We start from the raw sequence: 20,666 nt of genomic DNA, 5'->3' as shown, positions 1-20,666 counted from the left end.
CAGGAGACAGTTTAGTAATGTTCTCCCTTCACAGACAGCTTACAGGTGTTAAAAATTTAATTGCCAAAGTAAACTGGGGAAGCCTGCTATGCTAGCCAGTCTATTCTCAGCTATAGATTAATTCAAAATGCTGCAGAAAAGCAAGAAGAAAAGTAAATTTCTGCCTCATTAACAGGAAGCATTTCTGACCAATCTGCAACCCCTGGAAGTGTTAAGGGTAAGCCCTTATCTCTCCTAAGTCATGCAGGCTGCGCAGTTATAAAAAATTCTATTTAAATGATTCAGAGTGTCTGCTCCCTCTTTTCTCTCTTTACAGTTTTTTGAAACACCCCTTATTCAAGTTCCTATTAAATTTTGAATGCAGATAACAACAAAGTCAAAACCGCAGACTGCAGCAAGTGAGAACTGAATTAAAATTTACTTGTGCTTACCAGTTTAGAATGAAAATACTAGTATAATCTGCAAAATAAATCCTATTACTGCAACTCATAACCATCACTTTTCATTAGCATGAATTAATCCCAGTTCCTATCAATAAACTATTAAAGTTTATAGCATTACTTTGTCATACCTAGCATCTTCTTGCTGTAATGCCAGCTGGCTATCCAGTCGTAAAGACAACAGCTGCTTTTGATGGATTGCATCATTAAGCTTCTCTTCCAGCTCTTCAATCTAAAGAAAATAAAATGCAGAAAAGAAGTTACCTTTTGTTTGTTTGCTAAACATTTATTTTAAAGAATTACAACTATTAAGAAAAAGTAGAGAACTGGGAATACAAAGATGATTGTCTAACAAAGTATCTAAATATGCTAAGGCTTCACAAAATAAAATATGGATTTTGCCTCAAATTAAAAAGACTTGGTTCTACAACTGCTTATTTCATCTAGATAGCTACTTAATTGGCTGATTTCAAAGTAGCCTTAAACTTACGCCAACAAACCAGTGTAAAGACCAGTTGTACAGGAGGTTGAAAACCTGGACTTGACACAAATGTCACAAAGCTTTTACAAAACCTGTCTTAATTTCATGTATCTTAGTTGAAGTTGTATGCAACAAAGTCTCCTACTGTTATTATTACTGTGTGGCATATTCTAGCTACATCTTCACTAATAGATCACTCAATAGCATTCAGAAGACTTTTTCTAGCCTATGTCAAGTTCAGGTTAAAAGCCTCATTAACTTTTTCACGTTAGTGACAAATTATTTACTGTTTCTGAAAAAAAAAAGTTTTTTTTCCTTTTACTTTAGAAATGAAAAAAAAAAATAGACCTAAGATGATCCCAACTCATCCATTTGTAAGTGTAACACCTTGCACAACTCAGCTACATCTTCTGTATCTTTGTTTCCTCCTTTTGTGATCTTAAATAAACAAACAAACAAAACGCTAAGTAGGATTCCAGTATGCAGTTTAGAGACATCCTTTTGAGGACCCAAGCTTCTACTACACTCTAAAAGCAGCAGAAACAAGAAACGATTGTATGATGAAAGAAACGTAACATCTCTTACCTTGGTCAAATATTCTACTTTCAAGTTATCAATCATCAGGTTTTTCTGAGACAATTCTATTTTAAGCAGCTGAAGATTATGGAGCAACTCTTTCCGTTCGATCAGCTGCTTAGTGATTTTCACAGTACCTTCCCTCTCTTCAGAGGAAGAAAGATCATCAGTTGGGATGGTGGTTTCTAAGCTAATATCTTCTGACTCCAAGGAGCTAGAGATGTTTACTTTCCTGGTTTCCTTAGAGCTTTTACGTGACATTTTCTTTCACTTTTTGAAGCACTTTTTAAAGTTATATTTTGAGACGAGCCCCCAGAAGAGTCAACTGCAAAAAAGCAAAACAGTTATGATGTGATGTCTCTGCAAATTAACTGAAGAAGCAAAACTTCTCAACATCACAGTAATGTATTTCTCCTGCACTTAAGGAAGACATTTTAAGAAGCTCCGAACAGGGTGGTTTCCCGAGGACTCTGTCTTTTAATATATAATACTAACAAGGGTTTTGATACTACTAAATAATGATAGTAACAAGGGGTTTGACTGCAAAAAACACCTGCTTCTCACACTGCCAGAAGAGCATTCAAGCAAACCCCAAGCCCCCAAACCATAAAGCATCAGAGAGCACCACCCAGCGAGGGGCATAACGCGAGTGGGCCGAGAAGACAGAAGAGGCACCCCCTGAAGCCCGGCTTTGTCCCTGCTGTTTGTACCGGCCTGATGTGCCCGGTACCTTCGGGGCACCTCCCAAAACCGAGGCACTGGGGGCTGCCTGCTCCGGTGGGGCCACCCCTTCCCAGGGCAGGGGACAGCACCGGGATGCTTCGTGGCTCCGGAGCCGTTGCAAGGCTCCGGGGCTCGCTCAGCACCCGCAGCTACTTACGGGGAGAGGCCGTGGGTTTGCTGCGGAGAAGCACAGCCCGGTGCACGCTTCCAGAGGACCGGGAGAGGAGCGGGCAGCGACCCTGCGGGGCGGCAGGACCCCACACGGCAGCGCCCGCCCTGGCGGCCGCGCTCCCTCCTCCCCCTCAGCGCGGCTGCGCGACGCCATCACCGCGGCGACGCGGCTCCGCCATCTTCCCCCCCCTTTCCTCCCCCTTTCCTTTTCCCTCTCTCTCTCTGTATTTGCCCGCCCGGCCGCCATGCTAACCTCGCGGACCTTCCTGAAGCGCACCCGGGCGGGCTCCGTGCTGAAGGTGGTGCGGGAGCACTACCTCCGCGACGACATCCCCTGCGGCGCCGCCGCCTGCCCGCTCTGCCCCCCGCGCCCCGACGGCGGCCCCAGCGCCCTGGAGGAGCGGCCCAGCGGCGCGGCCAGCAGCCTGTGCCCCGGCCCGCACTACCTGCTGCCGGACACCAACCTCCTGCTCCACCAGGTGAGCCGGGACGGGGTACGGCACGACGCCTCCCCCCCGCCGCCATCACCCCGCGCCCCCACCCCGGGCTGAGGAGCCGCTCCCCGCGTCCCGCAGCCCCCCGGCTTTGGGTTGCCTCCTCCTCCTCCTCCTCCTTCTTACAGGGTTTTGCTGTCTGGAAACGCTGGGAGTGGAAACCCGGTTATTTTTTTGGTTTGGCGTGGGTGTGGGAAGGCAGGCAGGGAGGGTGAGCAGATGCTGGAGCAGCCATCTGAATCCTCAGGTGGCCTCGTGTGTTTTAGAGCCCACGTGCGTTGCCCTAAATACTTCTCCCAGCCTTCAGAGACCGCTACAAATTTTATAGCGTGGTGTTGGTTCCAGGCGATGAGCAGAGCCCGCAAAGTTATCCCAAAGTGATCTCCATGAGTTTGGGGTGAGCTCTGCAACCCATCACTGTAAAGAGCGGCTTAGGTCTGGGCAACGCAGGCAGTACAGCAGGCTGGGAGACGGTGAATTCTCAAGCTCAGTGTTTAATTTGTTTGTTTGTTTGTTTTAATACTGTTGAGTACATCGGTAGGATATAGAATATCCCCTGCAGATGTTGGAAGCTGGAAGATGTGGGTCCTGAATGCTGTCATTCCTTACTCAGGAGAGGGGCACAGCACTCTCATGTTTTAGCAGTTAGCTATATTAAAAGCGGTAAATAAGGCTTTTCATCCAAAACAGCAAGAAAGTGGATGTTTTCAGCCTATTTTCTGTGAACTTCTTGTTGTTTGTTGGTGAAATTTTCATATGTTGTAGAGCACTCTGAGACCTTGCCAGGATGCAGTGCTATGAACCAGAGCAGAGGGTATTAGGCATTCTTGGTAACAACACCAACAGGTTTTCTCTAGCAACTGGAACAGGGTTGCAACAGTAATGCTTGGCCTGGCAATTCAGCTCCTGTGTAGAATAGTATTAAACTTTTTGCCCTATATACATTGTTCTAGGTCATCTAAACATCCATCAGAGAAGCTTCATCTGGCATTGCTCTTAATTGTCTCAGCCATGCCACCCAGTACTTCATCTTTGTCTCTTTTTGGAGGTGGGTTTACACAGTTGCTTGCCACAAGCTCAGAAGTGAAGCACGCATCTTTTTCTCCTGATAGGAGTATGTTTTTTTGTACATGGTTGTGTACTGTGGCTATCAGGAGCAGAGAAAAAAAAAAGTGCTAAATTTAAAAGGAAAAAAAAAAACAGGTTAGAAAATCCAATTTGAGCATTTTGCCTACAAGCAGAAGGGTGCAGCTTATTATTCACTTCATATTCCCAATGGCAAGAGAGAAAGGCAGGAATAGCATGTCTCATTCTACATTAGTTTTTTGCATATTAACCAAACAAATATTTGAAATCCTGTTATTGGACAGAAAAAAAATAATGATGCATTTCCATTTTGTTCTTCAGATTGATATACTTGAAGATCCTGTTATCAAGAATGTCATTGTGCTACAGACAGTTCTACAAGAAGTCAGGAATCGGAGTGCACCAGTGTACAAACGAATTAGAGACGTGATTGGAAACCCGGAAAAACATTTCTATTCTTTCACCAATGAACATCATCGGTAAGGCGTAGAATAGGATGTAATAAGGTTGTATAGATGCCCACTAAAAAGCTGGGAAACAGCTGGAACATGTGAACTAGGCAAATAAATTAGATGGACATGTCAGTTTAATTACTGCATAGCACTATATACTTCTAAAAAATCCTATTGGGAAATGAATATTCCGTGAGCTTTTTAATTTTTTAACTGCTGTAGGCACATACATATTCTGAAAAGGGTATTGACTAAACTTTATGGGCAATAGTGTTAATCTGCACAACGGAATAATGCTCTTCTATTTCAGTGTTCCTTTTAAACATATTCCAATGCTTTATAAATATGCAGGCTCAATCTGTAGGAAAATTCAAAAATCTGTTAGGTAGTGACAGAAGGGTCTAAGAAATGAAGATGCGATTACTTTGCCTACATTTGTTTTCGTAAGTAGTTTCCACTGCAGCAGTATCATAGTTGTAGCAGTGTTCATCTTGAGTGCTGTTCAATTGTCAGTGAGGAGGTTGTGTAAGAACTTAACACTTCCTTGCTATTCTTCTTGACCCTCCTGTCTCCTAACTCTTCAGTGGTCTTTAGTATTGCATGTTTTAAAAATTAGTACAGCGGTGATTTGTTTGGCTTTACAATCTTAATCTTATTTGTCTGAAAAAGATGTTGTGATTATGGATAAATGTTGCGATTTTTTTGTTGTTGTTTTGGTTTGCTTACCACCCCCTCCACTTTTTATTTTTCTTTAGAGAAACATACATAGAGCAAGAGCAAGGAGAAAGTTCTAATGACCGCAATGACAGAGCCATTCGGGTAGCAGTAAAATGGTACAACGAACACTTGAAGAAAATGCAGAATGAGGAGATCCAAGTTATCTTTCTAACAAATGACAGAAATAATAAAGAGAAAGCCCTTGAGGAAGGGATAACTGCTTATACATGTAAGTTAAATGGCATGTATGTTTAATTTATTGCATGGATACACTATTTCAGCAGTGTCTTCGTGCCTAAATTCTTTACCTCTCTTGCATAAATATTTGTGTGTGTGCTTTTGTAGGTGAGGAGTATATAAAAAGCTTGATAGCTAATCCTGAACTTGTAGATCGTCTTGCTTGCGTATCTGATGAAGGGGTATGTCTTTATTCTCTTTTGTGCTTAATTTATTTTATAAAATGTTTTACAGTCTATTGTTAGATGCCGTATGTCAGGCTACTAGCATCAGTTCAGAAAATTAAAACTCTGGTCTTTATTACCATTTTCACAATACAACTGCTTGCTAACTGAAAAGGAAATATTGCAACTATTTTTACTGCTGCATTTTTATATGCCTATTAGTAGGTATCACCTATTTATTTGTGAAAAAACGGTTGCTTTAGGTAACTGATACAAGGCTGAGAATCTTAACAAGTGATTCAACAAATTGTGTAAAAAACAGAAATAATTCAACTAAACTGAAAACGTCAGAAGTCTATTGCAAACCATTTGATCTTTGTTTCTGTTTTGTCTATTATTTGAAAGCTTGTGTTAATTTATTATTTATCAAAAGCATTTTCTAGCAAAATAATCTGATTTAGCGGTCAATGGACAGAAGTGCATGCTGCAGCTTGCAGATGAGTTACTTCATTGTTTATTCCCTTTGTCCCGTGTTTATCAGAATTAAGGTTCAGGTGCTCATGTAAGATTAACACAGCTGGAAACTAACACCACCAAGAAAAGGGAAGATAAATTCCATCAGTTACTTTTAACAGTGGAATGGAACACACCGGAGGGACCTGGACAGGCTTGAGAGGTGGTCCTGTGAGAACCCCATTAGGTTACACAAGGCCAAGTACAAGGTCCTGCATCTGGGCTGGGGCAATCCCAAGCACAAATACAGGCTGGCTGCAGAATGGAGCAGCCCTGAGAAGAAGGACCTGGGGGTGTTGGTTGATGAGAAGCTCAACATGAGCCAGCAAGGTGTGCTTGCAGCCCAGAAAGCTAACTGTATCCTGGGCTGCATCAAAATAAGCATGGCCAGCAGGGCGAGAGAGGAGATTCTCCCACTCTGTCTCCTCTCCTGAGACCCCACCCGGAGTACTGTACTGTGTTCAGCTCTGAAGCCCCCAGCACAAAGACATGGGCCTGTTAGAACAAGTCCAGAGGAGGGCCACAAGGATAATCAAAGGGCTGGAGCACCTCTCCTGTGAAGACAGGCTGAGTTGGAGTTGTTCAGCCCGGAGAAGAGAAGGCTCTGGGGACATCTTATAGCAGCCTTCCAGTACCTACAGGGGACCTACAGGAAAGCTGGGAAGGGACTCTGTCAGTGAGTGTAGTGATAACTCAAGGAGTAATGGCTTTAAAATAAAAGAGGGTAGGTTTAGATAAGATATTAAGGAAGAAATTCATTCCTCTGAGGGTGGTGAGGCACTGGCATGGGTTGCCCAGAGAAGCTGTGGAAGCCCCATCCCTGGAGGTGTTCAAGGCCAGGCTGGATGGGGCTTTGAGCAACCTGGTCTGGTGGGAGGTGTCCCTGCCCATAGCAGGGGTTTTGGAAATAGGTGGTCTTTCCAACCAAAACTAGTGTGTGGTTCTATGATTCTGTGACACACAGGAGTGGGAAGAAAGTGGAGGGCTGCCAAGCTGATGCTTTCAGGAGTTATCTACAATTCATTCAGCTTTAATTTAGTTACTGTTTCAAAGTTTAGTCCTCCGAGTTTGTTTTCATGTTTCATACAGCTGCTTACCCTGCGTGCTATACTCTTTGCTATGTAGTACTGTGATAATATTTTCTTCACCAAACATGTATTTAGTCAATATATCCAAGTAAACATACATGCATACTTTACTTATACAGTAAACTTTAAGTAACTGCAGGCAAACAGGAGAAGATGTTCCTAGCATTATTATATTTCTACGTTCTTTATGATTTTATGCTTCTTCAGAAAAAACGACTGCTTAATAATAGTTTTTCATTATTGTGCATGTTCATTCCTACACATAGTTATAATTTTGTAGTTTGCTAGCTTGAGTTTCATGTTTCTGAGGACAGTTTTGGAATTACTACAGATGACTTTTTTTTTTTTTTTTTTTTTTCCCCCCTTAAAGAAAGAAATAGAAAGTGGCAAAATAATTTTCCCAGAACACCTTCCTCTTAGCAAATTGCAGCAAGGAATAAAATCTGGTATTTACCTCCAAGGAACCTATAGGGCAAGCAGAGATAATTATCTTGAAGCTACTGTTTGGGTTCATGGAGATGCTGAAGAAAACAAAGAGGTGAGTTTATTTTGACTTCACACTGCGAATTTTAGTCAGGGTCAGTAATGACCTAAAATGTAATTCTTCCATGGTGACTTGTGATGTTAAAAAGGAATATTGTATTAATTTTTCTGACATCATTTTTTGCCTTTGTTTGTGTGGATATAGACTGCTGAAATACCAAATATGCTCTTTTTGAAAAAAAAATAATAATAATCTGTTTAAAGGTATTATTTGTGGTTTGATAAAATACATATAATGAAACCTGAATCTTAGTTCTTAATACTATTTCCGTTGAATTAGATTAGATTTTGAAATGTTTGGTGAAAGAGAAACAACTTTGCAGAGGATTATGAAAAAAACTGTGGTGAGCCCCTGTGTGGTTCTCCTGCTTTATTTGCCCTGCTATTTTCAGGCTGTATCCCCCCCCCAAGAAGTTTATCCTGCTTGGGACAACTCCCATGACTGGAGTGCTGCAATGTCTGGCTATAGGCTCTTCAGAAGGGACAGGCAGCATGGAAGGGGTGGTGGTGTGGCTCTCTATATTGGAGAGTCTTTCGAGGTTGTAGAACTCAAGGCTGGGAATGATAAGGTTGAGTCCCTGTGGGTTAGGATCAGCGGGAAGGCCAACAAGGGAAGCATCCTGGTGGGGGTCTGTTATAGACCGCCTAACCAGGATGAGGAGATGGATGAGGAGTTCTACAGGCAGCTGGCAGAAGTTGCAAAATCGTCGGCGCTTGTTCTCGTGGGGGACTTCAACTTCCCTGACATATCCTGGAAGTACAACACAGCTCAGAGAAAGCAGTCTAGGGGGTTTCTGGAGAGTGTGGGAGATAGCTTCCTGACACAACTGGTTAGTGAGCCTACCAGGGGAAGTGCCCCGCTTAAACTTCTCTTCACAGAGAAGGACTGGTGGGAGATATGGTGGTTGGAAACTATCTTGGGCAGAGTGACCATGAAATGGTAGAGTTCTCCATTCTTGGTGAAGCCAGGAAGGGGACCAGTAAAACCGCTGTATTGGACTTCCGGAGGGCTGACTTTGAGCTGCTCAGGACACTGGTTGGTGGAGTCCCTTGGGAGGCGGTTCTGAAGGGCAGAGGAGTCCAGGAAGGCTGGGCACTCTTCAAGAGGGAAATCTTAATGGCGCAGGAGCGGTCTGTCCCCACGTGCCCAAATATGAGCCGGTGTGGAAGAAGCCCAGCCTGGCTGAACAGAGAGTTGTGGCTAGAACTTAGGAAAAAACAGAGGGTTTATCATCTTTGGAAAAGTGGGCAGGCCACTCAGGAGGACTATAAGGATGTTGCGAGGCTGTGCAGGGACAAAATTAGGAAGGCCAAAGCTCATCTGGAGTTCAATCTGGCTACTGCTGTTAAAGATAACAGAAAATGTTTTATAAAAAATACATCAACACAAAAAGGAGGACTAAGGAGAATCTCCATCCTCAACTGGATGTGGAGGGAAACTTAGTGGCGAGAGATGAGGAAAAGGCGGAGGTGCTTAATGCCTTCTTTGCCACAGTCTTTAGCTGCAAGAGCAGTTGTTCTCTAGACACCCAATACCCTGAGCTGGTGGAAGGGGATGGGGAGCAGAATATGGTGCTCAATCCACGAGGAAATAGTTGGCGACCTGCTACGGCACTTGGATGTGCGCAAGTCAATGGGGCTGGATGGGATCCACCCAAGGGTACTGAGAAAACTGGCAGAGGAGCTGGCCAAGCCACTGTCCATCATTTATCAGCAGTCCTGGCTATCAGGGAAGGTCCCAGTTAACTGGTGGCTAGCAAACGTGATGCCCATCTACAAGAAGGGCCGGAGGGCAGACCCGGGGAACTACAGGCCTGTCAGTTTGACCTCAGTGCCAGGGAAGCTCATGGAGCAGATTATCCTGAGTGTCATCGCGAGGCACTTACAGGGCAACAGGGTGATCAGGCCCAGTCAGCATGGGTTTATGAAAGGCAGGTCCTGCTTGACGAACCTGATCTCCTTCTATGACAAAATGATGTGCTTGGTGGATGAGGGAAAGGCTGTGGATGTGATCTACCTTGACTTCAGCAAGGCTTTTGACACCATTTCCCACAGCATTCTCCTCAAGAAACTGGCTGCTCGTGGCTTGGACTGGCATATGCTTTGTTGGGTTAGAAACTGGCTGGATAGCTGGGCCCAAAGAATTGTGGTGAATGGAGTCAAATCCAGCTGGAGGCCAGTCACTAGTGGCGTCCCCCAGGGCTCGGTGCTGGGGCCGGTCCTCTTTAATATCTTCATCGATGATCTGGACGAGGGCATTGAGTGCTCCCCCAGTAGTTCGCAGATGACACCAAGTTAGGTGCGTGTGTCGATCTGCTCGAGGGTAGGAAAGCTCTGTAGGAGGATCTGGATAGGCTGCACCGATGGGCTGAGGTCAACTGTATGAAGTTCAACAAGGCCAAGTGTCGGGTCCTGCACCTGGGGCGCAATAACCCCAAGCAGAGCTACAGGCTGGGAGAGGAATGGTTGGAGAGCTGCCAGGCAGAGAAGGACCTGGGAGTGATGGTGGATAGTCGGCTGAATATGAGCCAGCAGTGTGCTCAGGTGGCCAAGAAGGCCAACGGCATCCTGGCTTGCATAAGCAGCAGTGTGGCCAGCAGGGCTAGAGAAGTGATGGTCCCCCTGTACTCGGCTCTGGTGAGGCTGCGCCTCGAGTACTGTGTTCAGTTTTGGGCCCCTCGCTACAAGAAGGACATCGAGGTGCTTGAGCGGGTGCAGAGAAGGGCGACAAAGCTGGTGAGGGGCCTGGAGAACAAGTCCTACGAGGAGCGGCTGAGGGAGCTGGGCTTGTTCAGCCTGGAGAAGAGGAGGCTCAGGGGTGACCTTATTGCTCTCTACAGATACCTTAAAGGAGGCTGTAGTGAGGTGGGGGTTGGTCTGTTCTCCCATGTGCCTGGTGACAGGATGAGGGGAAATGGGCTAAAGTTGTGCCAGGGATGTTTAGTTTGGGTATTAGGAAGAACTTCTTTACCAAAAGGGTTGTTAGGCATTGGAACAGGCTGCCCAGGGAAGTGGTGGAGTCACCATCCCTGGAGGTCTTTAAAAGACGTTTAGATGTAGAGCTTAGGGATATGGTTTAGCGGAGGACTTGTTAGTGTTAGGTCAGAAGTTGTACTAGGTTATCTTGAGGTCTCTTCCAACTTAGACGATTCTGTGATTCTGTACCTACAACTGTTGGTACAGTTGTACAGACACTATTTCCAAGCAGCAGCAGTTGTCTCTTCCCTCCCCATTTCTGGTGGCAGCTGCGGGTGCTTCTTACACTCTCTGACTCTTAACTCCGATTTCCTGGTAGCGTGTGGAGGCTTCTGGCCCACAAAAATAGAATTGCCTGATTATTGTATATCTTATTAAAGTCTGGTGAAAACATGTTTTTGGAGAGACTGTTGGAATCCTGAGGTAATATCAGAATGAAAATAAGTGTAAAGAGTGGAAAAAAAGTCTTTTAAACGTTCTTTAGAGTACAGAGCCTGTTGTACATACATGTATATACTCTTCCATTATGCTGCTTTGATTTGGGTCTTTTGCTGCTATCATTGTGACCACTTTCATTTTGTCTTTTAAAAATCCAGATAATTATACAAGGTCTTAAACATTTAAACCGAGCAGTTCATGAAGATATTGTAGCTGTGGAGTTGCTGGCAAAAGATGAATGGGTGGCACCATCCTCAGTAGTCTTGCAAGATGATGGCCAGAATGAAGATGATATTGAAACTGAAGAGGAAAAAGAAAACATTGTATGTTTGTTGTTTTTTCTTTTTTACCACCTCTCTGTCAAGAGAGAGACAAAATCTGTAATATCCTGACCATAAGGTTTTAGATTTGCACATCTTTTTAATACTGCCTCCTAAAAGCTGTAATTACCTCAAAAAATCTTGGAAAATTAAATGTTTATTCTAGTCCTACTGTTGCATTGGATATGTGAATACATGTATAAAACGGGTGCTTTTTTTGAGGGGTATTAATCCCTATCAGATATTCCCAGATTATTTTGTTAAATTACATAATTCCAATGTTTCTGAGTGGTAGCCAGGTGGCAGTATGCAAAGCTATATGTTAGTGTGTAGATTAGGAATTGCTGAAATAGGAGCAGATACAGTAAGTATTACAATGAGAGTCAGCTTTTAATGGCATTAGATATATTTGGAACCAATTGTAACATACTCCTCAGCTATTTGCAGTAATTCTGCTTAGTGTGTATACATGTGTATATACCCTGTCCAACAAATATTTGCGTTTCTTTAAAAACAGAATCTTTCCACGGAATTTTATAGGAAGATACGTATTTATTACGGTGTTTAGAAGTACTGGAGAATTTTCAAGAAACATTAAAAAGATTCATTAAAAATCAATAGGTTAGAAAAGAAAACGGGGATACTCGGGGAACAAGCTGAGACAGTAGAAGATAGCATTTCTTCAGCCTTTTTTCTGCTGTTCTTTGGAAATTACGCCATAAAAATCCTCACAGAGTAAGGTTTGTCACATTACAAATACTGAAATTGTTCTGTTTATGAAGCCATAATGAATTTATGGCATTATAGAGATAACATAACCTATTGCCACCTACCACATAGGTTTTGAGATATGTGCTATCATCACACGTTAACAAGTTCAAACAATTCTGTTTTTTCACCCCTTTGTTTTATACCAGTTGAAGACTTCTGATAACAAGAGCATGCTGAGACCTACAGGAAAAGTAGTGGGCATTATAAAACGAAACTGGCGACCGTTCTGTGGCATGCTTTCCAAATCACAGATCAAAGAGGTAAGGTAATAAAGCTATTGTAAGAGTAGATTTCTATTATTATTATTATTATGTTAATTAGAAGTTATTTGTTCCTTTTTCTGTCTGCTAATAGGCAAGGCGGCACTTGTTTACACCAGCTGATCGCAGGATTCCTCGTATTCGAATAGAAACAAGACAAGCAGATACACTGGAAGGACAAAGAATAATTGTTGCTATTGATGGTTGGCCCAGGAATTCTAGGTATCCTAACGTAAGTTTGTGTTTCCTTCTGAACTTTTATCTATGTGACTTAAACTTGTTTATTAGGTAAGATGTTTATTATCTGTAATGCTGAGTAACTTGAAAAGGTGTTGACATGAATTGTTAAAGTTCTTTGTATATTGTTCTTTAATAGTGCAAATTAAGGAAGTCCCTAAATAATCTAGTTTACTCTTACTCCCCCCAAAAATATATGTCATCAAACCTAAAAACCCAGTCCTCAGGTTCTGCAGTGAAGCTATACTTCCTAACTATCGTGCTTTATCTAGACTAACTAGGGACTACCTTGTTTTAGTCTGGCTCCCTAGAAACGTCAACTCTTTTCTTCTGGCTTTGTTCATCTACACGCCGATCAGCATCCTGGAAAGTAGTTTTAAGCACACGGGCCTAATTCAGTCAAATTATCAGGTGGGGCAGAGTTGCAGGTAATTAAGTTCTTAGAAGTTCCATATAAATAAACAGGAATATATTAGAGAAAATTTGAACATAAGCTTCAATTTGTGCTGAACACTGGGTTTGGAAGGGGCTTCCCCTGGCTTGTGTAAGAGTGTGTAGTTTATAGTGAGAGCACAGGTGTCTTAGGCACATTTCAAGGTATGGAGGAAACTCAGAACATACAGAAAGAGTGTTTTAAGACAAACAGCATTGCTGCAGAGCATGAGAGGTGTGAGTTAATGTGAGTATTAGGGAGTGGGATGTATGGTGCAGCACAAATTCACAGAAAAATTAGACCTTAGTTGTTCTGTGGCTTGTGGGAACAATGTATTTTCTTTCCTGCAAAACTGAATTTCCATCTTTACATTTTTTTTCAGTTTTAACTTTAGAGAGTTTAGTACCGTTGAAGCAAAAGAAAAGAGAAAGTTCAGACCTCCTGAATCAGTTGTTTAAGATGAGAAGGTTAAATGAAGAAGAAAATATGACTCCTACTGTGTAATTTAATAACTAATTTAATACTAATAATCTATGGAATAATAGTCTCAAATATTTAATTACTTTTGATCAAATACGATTGGCAGTTGGACTCACAGGTTCCTTCCAACTGAGCTATTCTGTTCCATTATTCATTACAGATGCCTGCAGGCCAGACCTGCTCCTGTTCAGCTTGCTAGTATATATGTAGCCCTCATTTCTATGAATAACATCTCTGCTACCCAGTGGTGGGTGTCCTGAGCTTTATCAACTCTGTCATGTTCAAGTCTCAGTAGGACTAAAAGACCAACAGGGTTGTTTGAGATGTGTGTGAAGTCTCAGCAGCTTGTCATCCTGGCAAAATAAACAGCTGTGTAGAAGTCTAACAGCAGTACAGCATCTAATCGTGGAAGGCTTATGTGGAGAGCAGAATTAGTTGTGTGAATACTAAATATGGCTTGCACCCAAACAAAAATTAGCTCTGTATTTACAAAAAAAAAAAAAAAAGCATATTTTCACTTTCATGTACATAACACGTGTATCACATGTGCAAAGAAGCAAATCCTGTTCAGGTCTCAGAGATGCAGACACAGTAGGCTTAAGGTATTACTATATAGTAAATGTATGCTGTAGATTAAAAGAGATGAAATAATACTTTAAATAATTTCTGGAGAATCAAACAGTATCTGGAGGAATACCTTAAAGCTGCAAGCATGTCACAGAGATTTGGCTTTGTTGAAACATTATTATTGAAATAGTTGGTGTATATGATAAGTAGAAACCTGTTTTATGCTAGTTAGATCGTTAAATAAGCCCAGAAGTGTGCTGCTATTGCCATGTTATGCATCTTCAGTATATGCTACATTGTGGTTGCGCTACTTAAAATGAGTTATAAAGAATGAGTTCATTAGAAAAAATACATTTTAAAGTATTCATGTTAGAAGCATTTCAAATATTTAATTACTTCTGAGCAATTGTTATTGCTTGATGTTCATGTATTTGTGTGTGTGTACATACATTATATACACACACACACGAGTATGTTGTTTTTCAGGGTCATTTTGTAAAGAACTTGGGAAGTGCTGGAGATAAAGAGACTGAGACAGAAGTTCTTCTGCTTGAACATGATGTCCCTCATCAACCTTTTTCACAAGCTGTCCTTAGTTTCCTACCAAAAATGCCATGGAGCGTTACAGAAAAGGTAATGTATTTTAATTATTACAATAATTACTGTGCCTTCTCCTTCAAATCAAACACTGTGACATTCTCAGGTATTTGTGTGTTCCAAAAATAGAGGAGAAATGTTGTCTAAAAACATTTTTTTCTGGACTTTTATCCTGATTTCCTGTGGAAATAATAGCTGCTTCTGCAAGATTTTTGTGTTTTGGCTAAAACTATGTGTGCAGCCCAGAACTGCACACAGTACTCAAGGTGAAGCCACACCAGTGCCAAGTAGAGCAGGACAATCCCTTCCCTCAACTAGCTAGCAATGCCGTGCTTGATGCACCCCAGGACACGGTTGGTCCTCCTGGCTGCCAGGGCACACTGCTGGCTCATATTCAGCTTGATGTCAGCCACAACCCCCAGATCCCTCTCTGTGGGGCCGCTCTCCAGCGTCTCATCACCCAGTCTGTAAATATTGCTAGGGTTGCCCCTTCCCAGGTGCAGGACCCGGCACTTGCCTTTGTTAAACTTCATGTGGCTGGTGATCACCCAGCTCTTCAATCTGTCCAGATCTCACTGGAAGGCCTTTCCACCCTCAGCCAAGTCTACAATTCCTCCAAGTTTGGTGTCGTTGGCAAATTTGCTCAAAACTCCTTCTAGTCCTGCATCCAAATCATTTATAAAAACATTGTTAAGCAGGACCTACCCCTTGTGAACCCCTGTTGGCTAGGACCAATGACCACATTGTCCCCCAGGTGCACCTCAATTAACTTCAAGGGTCATCTTCTCCAGAATTTTACCAGGCACTGACTTGAGACAGACAGGCCTGTAATTGTTAGGGTCTTCCATCTTGCCCCTCTTGAAAATTGGCACATTTGCCAGCTTCCAGTCTACTGGAACCTCTCCAGTAGACCAAAGACCGTTGAAAAATAATTGAGAGAGGTTTTGCGATGACATCAGCCAGCTCTTTAAGCACCCTGGGATGAATCCCATCCGGACCCATGGACTTGTATGGATGCAGGTAGAGCAGCAAATCCTGCACACAGTCAGGGTTGGTTGGGATTTTATTATCCCTACTATCATGGTCCGCCAGCTCAGGGCACTCTGGGTCCTGAAGCCCATCATCAATGTTGAAGACAAAGGCAAAGGTGGCATTAAATGTCTCTGCTTTGCCTATATCATTGTCTATAACATGACCATCCCCATCAAGTAGAGGACCTATGTTTTCTTTGGTCCTCAACTCAACCACTTCATCGTCACTGTGGCCGAGACGGTGGCCAATTGCCACACCCCCCACAAGACCCTCTCTCTTCTCCAGCAACAGATCAAGGAGGGCACCTTTCCTAGTTGGCTCCCTTAGCACCTGCACCAAGAGTTTATCATATAGGTGCTTTATGAACCTCCTGGACTTGCTTGTGTCTGGCAAGTTGAAGTCCCCCATAAGGACAAGGGGAATTGATCTCAAGGCATCTTAGTTCAGCAAAGAATAATTCTTCGGTGTTGTCATCCTGGCTGGGTGGTCTGTAATAGACTCCCACTACGACAACTACGATATCCCCTTTATCTGTTCGTCCCTTAATCCTTACCCACAGGCTCTCAACTTTGCCATCACCAGCTTGAAGTTCCACACAGTCCAGCTCCTGCTTCACATACATGGCCACTCTTCCACCTCGCCTGCCCTGCCTGTCCCTCCTGAAGAGCCTGTAACCATCTATTGCAGCACAACAGCCACAGGACTCATCTCACCAGGTTTCACTTATGCTGATGATGTTGTAGCTGCGGGACTGGGCCAAGACTTCTAGCTCATCCATTTTATTCCTCATACTGCATGTGTTTGTGTAGAAGCACTTCAAATGCACCTCCCTACGCACAGCACCTTGTGGAGCAGACCAAAGGACCTCACTAGCACACAGTCCCTCTGATTCTAGTGCACCATCCCTTAGCTCATCACTGATTGCTCTCAGACTTCTCCTTGCTACTTCATCGTTACCAGCCTGACAGACCAGTAGTGGGTAGTAGTCAGTGGGCTGTACCAGGCGCTTGACTTTCTCAGCAATGTCTCTAACCTGAGCCCCAGGGAGGCAACAGACTTGCTGTGGGTTGGGTCCTTATGGCACATCGGGCCCTCTGTCCCTTTTAGAAGGGATTCCCCCATGACAATAACCCTTCTGTCTTGGCAAGAGATGCAGCGATGTGGGGGGGTAGGTTGCCTTGCCTTAGGCACCCTCCAACTGGGACAGGCTTTTGTCCACATCAGTTGTTTTGACTGACAAGTTCTAGAGCCTCATACCTGTTGTACAAGGATAGATGGAAAGTGAGGTGGGCAGGGACAGGGCTCACGTACCATGCCGAGAAGGAACCTGCCTAGGTCCCCTCCTGCTGCCTGGCAGGATGGGGGAACTTTTGTCTTCTGCATGGCAGGAGGCACTTGTCACCTGTAAAGTTTTTGTATTTTGGTCTCACTAGATAGGTTTGTAACCAAATGCCATAAACAGAATAGTCTGAAGAGATTTCAATACATCCCAGTATAATCCATTTAGGTAATCAGAGAAAGAGAAGTTGATGTTTACAGAATTGCTTGTTTCAAATGCTGTTAGTGAATCTCAAGTTCTGCCCGGTACCTTAGGTACAGGAAACGGCTGCTTTAGAACGTACAGAACCAGCTCACCAGGGAACCCTGAACACCAACAGTGTTTGTTTGGGGGGGATTTTTTTTTCATTTGCTTTGTTTTTGGGGGTGGTCCTTTTTGGTTGTTTATTTTGTGTGTTTCATTGCCTTTGAAGCGGTCTAGTTTTATCATCATTTATCCCATACTCTGTGGCGTATTTGATTACAAACACAGGACAATTCCAGGGCCAGTCGTGGGAACAATATGTCTCGCTTTAAGTTGTTAAGCAACTCGGCCTTCGGGCCTTATATACCCTATTCCTCCCGGATCGAAGGGAAACATATCCGTCTCCTTTTCAAGGCCAATAGGGCCTGGGCCAAAAGGCACGTCCAGGTCACCAGAGGGCGTAACAGCAAAGGCCTGCGATGGCAGCAGCAGTGGGGGGGGGGGGCGATGGTGTAGCAGAAGGATCGGTGGACGAGCCCGCAGGTCCCTCACAATCTGGCAAACCACACGTTCCTGACTCTGGTCCCACATGGCTCTTTAAGGCCTCAGAGACTGCTCGCCACGTGCCGAGCAATCCCGCCACAACCTTGTCGTTTTTAGTTGCTGAGTCCCACACCTTGACCTCAGTTTGGTCCCGTATTTCAGGATCATAAACTGTCTGATTGTCAATAAAGAGAGTAAGCTGTAAGGTTACCAGGACAGCCTTTGTTTCTAAGGACGTATGATTCCCCATAATGCGCAACTGCTTACCTTTCGCCAGCGAGGGGCAGTTGTGTGCACCGGTCTGCTTCTCCCAGCTTGAGCTTCTTCCCAGCTGTGGTGTGCCTATTTCCAGCGACTTTCTGTACGAGCTCCTTTGAGGGGTTTGCTGAGTTTGGCCGAACCTGTCTTCATGAGGCGATCAGTGTGCCTGTTCCTGTCCTGGTCCCTGTTCTGCTAGCCTGTCCCTATTCACTCCTCTTTTGTTTTTGTCCCTGTTCCGTTAGCTTGTCCGTGCTCCTCAGCGTGTCCCTGTTCTTCATGTCCCTGTTCGGCGCCATTTGTGGCGTGACGACCACTCGGACACCAGGCTTCTTTTAGGATCAGTAACTGCTACTTCTTTATTAATGGCATAACTCCATCTCTCCCTCACAGAGGGCGTAGCTTCGACCCTCATTGAGGACAGGCTCCCTTCTTATACCATTTGCCCCACCGCAGTACTTTCCCACTCACTATTCATTGGTCAAACAACTTTGCCCGGCAACAGCAACCCCCCCGCTGCCATGCCCCGACGGCTGGAGAACAGGCAACCCGAGACGAGGCGCCTCCTGAATCACCCTTCTTTGTTCCCTCTGAACTCGTTACATTCCTGATGGCCTCATCGTTAAGAGCCCGGTGTTATCACCAACCATGGGGCTTGTCGACCCCCATGGCCACACTCCCAAAATACTGGTTTCTTCTGAGCTTGGAAGCTGACAGTGTTGGCTGTCTAGTCAAAGATACGTATCTAAGATCTTTCTGTAGCCACTGTACAAAGGTAGATACCTCCAAAGTGTGCAGTTCCTTCCAGCTGTGTAGATATCTCAGCCTTGGACAGCTAAAGTTACTTGAGAGCAGTCATTCTAAACAATTTATTTAGCTGGACAGCAGAATCACAATTTCACTTAAAAAAAATAATCTGAGATGATGAAAACATTGTGGATTTATTCTTTCTCTTCCTTTTGCTATAAAACCACATTGCAGTACTTGATCATCTTCTGTCTCGTGTTTGTTTTTTTTTTTTTTATCACTATAGTTTTTACATCTTATAGATAAATAATACTGCAAATCATATGCTAAATAAAAGCCGCTCTTTAAATGTTTGGCTGCTTTGGAAAATCTTACAAAAAGCGCCTTCTGAATGATCATTTCTACTTTGGTATGGAAGATTTTTTTTTCTCTGTTTTGTTTTTTAACTTCAGGATATGAAATACAGGGAGGACTTGAGGCATCTGTGTGTTTGTAGTGTTGATCCTCCTGGTTGTACGGATATTGATGATGCATTACATTATAGAGAAATGGAAAATGGAAATCTGGAGGTGGGTTCTTTGTGTTGTCAAACTAGTCATTTAGTATTTATTTTACAGGCAGTGCAGTAGTGGTAATAGTGGCAGTGCAACTAATACCAGCAAAGCTCAAGATCTGTTGTGAAAGAAATTACTGGTGTTTGCACAATTGTAAGATGGGAATAAAGAAAAGATGTTCTATCAGAATCTCAGGGTGAATCTCTTCTAAATTCACCCTGCTGTCTGCTCATTTAGTATGAGAAAGTAACAATTTATTTACTGCTTTAGCTAACTGTAAACGTGGATATCTGCAGCTAGGATAAGAAACTGCTAGTAGGGTGAAGTTACAGCTGTAATAGCTAAGGACTGATTAAAAAGGCATTAAAAAGCTATAGGGTTGATTAACACTAGCTCTGCACCATTATATCTGATCTAGTTGTGCTTTCTTTGCTATAAGTTAATTTGTAGTTGTAATAGCAGAGAATGTCAACGTTGAAGGTCTAGCAAACAGAGAAAAGCAAAAAACAATTTGCAATGAGCCTTGAAAAAAATGAAACAGATTGTTTGAGGCCCTTGGCAAGAAGAGTTGCATTGGTAATGAATGCAGCTTTCCACTAAATGTATGCATGCCCTTATTTTGCATAATTGCTACAACTATTACTTCTTTTTTTAATTTAGGAGCTTTTAACTATACCTACTGATAAATATAGAAGCTGCTGGAGGGAACAGGAAAGGGGTAAATTGGCTTGTAAATAAAAACCTGAGAAAGTTTCTTTCATGTTGAAACCTAATTGTTTCATAAGATGTTTAATGTGATGCTTGTTGTTGTTTTGTTTTATTGTTTTGTTTTCTTAAGGTTGGTGTGCATATTGCAGATGTCAGTCATTTTATTCGCCCAGGAAATGCTTTGGATGAGGAGTCAGCAAAAAGAGGAACAACTGTGTATCTGTGTGAAAAAGTATGTTTTCTATGTAGACAGCTTTTTGTACAATTAATTTTTCATTGCTTTCCTTTTTAAATTCTTAGTAGAGCCACTATCTCTAGACTAAGAAAGAAAAGCTCCTTTGGGCTGCGCTTAATTTGCATAACTATCAAAATGAAGTTGCTTTCTGTCATTCTACACAGCAAGTATTTTTTTTTTTTTAATAAATCAATTACATAGAGAATATGCCTTTCAACTCCTGTTTGATGCAAGAAATAATGTGTTCTAAAACTAGACTTCTGTTTTAATATAGATCTGAAACTGTAAAAGAAATGACCTGAT

General features: G+C 43.1%; 2 protein-coding genes across 8 annotated transcripts in view; one reads left to right on the top strand and one right to left on the bottom strand.

The window, feature by feature from the left end:
- The window catches only part of PIBF1 (progesterone immunomodulatory binding factor 1), a 136,204-nt gene extending 117,538 nt beyond the window's left edge, over positions 1 to 18,666 (bottom strand). For 2 of the 5 annotated variants that reach the window (XM_084534801.1, XM_084534805.1), the window contains exons 1-3: positions 2,378 to 2,509; positions 1,507 to 1,822; positions 572 to 672 (exon numbers count right to left, since the gene is read on the bottom strand). In XM_084534801.1, coding sequence (XP_084390927.1) covers positions 572 to 672; positions 1,507 to 1,758 — 353 coding nt within the window. In that variant the 5' untranslated portion in view covers positions 1,759 to 1,822; positions 2,378 to 2,509. Of the gene's footprint in view, positions 1 to 571; positions 673 to 1,506; positions 1,823 to 2,207; positions 2,227 to 2,377; positions 2,510 to 3,011; positions 3,131 to 18,128 lie in introns of those variants that run through there. The other 3 variants (XM_084534803.1, XM_084534802.1, XM_084534804.1) reach the window with 3 other exon arrangements.
- Positions 2,558 to 20,666, top strand: part of DIS3 (DIS3 homolog, exosome endoribonuclease and 3'-5' exoribonuclease) — a 28,803-nt gene continuing 10,694 nt past the window's right edge. Inside the window, exons 1-11 of one of the 3 annotated variants that reach the window (XM_084534773.1) lie at positions 2,558 to 2,870; positions 4,293 to 4,450; positions 5,179 to 5,369; positions 5,486 to 5,559; positions 7,513 to 7,680; positions 11,258 to 11,422; positions 12,337 to 12,450; positions 12,545 to 12,682; positions 14,654 to 14,800; positions 19,319 to 19,435; positions 20,259 to 20,360. In XM_084534773.1, coding sequence (XP_084390899.1) covers positions 2,637 to 2,870; positions 4,293 to 4,450; positions 5,179 to 5,369; positions 5,486 to 5,559; positions 7,513 to 7,680; positions 11,258 to 11,422; positions 12,337 to 12,450; positions 12,545 to 12,682; positions 14,654 to 14,800; positions 19,319 to 19,435; positions 20,259 to 20,360 — 1,608 coding nt within the window. In that variant the 5' untranslated portion in view covers positions 2,558 to 2,636. Of the gene's footprint in view, positions 2,871 to 3,409; positions 3,549 to 4,292; positions 4,451 to 5,178; positions 5,370 to 5,485; positions 5,560 to 7,512; positions 7,681 to 11,257; positions 11,423 to 12,336; positions 12,451 to 12,544; positions 12,683 to 14,653; positions 14,801 to 19,318; positions 19,436 to 20,258; positions 20,361 to 20,666 lie in introns of those variants that run through there. The other 2 variants (XM_084534771.1, XM_084534772.1) reach the window with 2 other exon arrangements.

Source organism: Aythya ferina, assembly GCF_964211825.1.
Source record: "Aythya ferina genome assembly, chromosome: 1".
Lineage (NCBI taxonomy): Eukaryota > Metazoa > Chordata > Aves > Anseriformes > Anatidae > Aythya > Aythya ferina.
The sequence above is the reverse complement of the archived record's forward strand: the minus strand, read 5'-3'. Positions and strand labels throughout refer to the sequence as shown.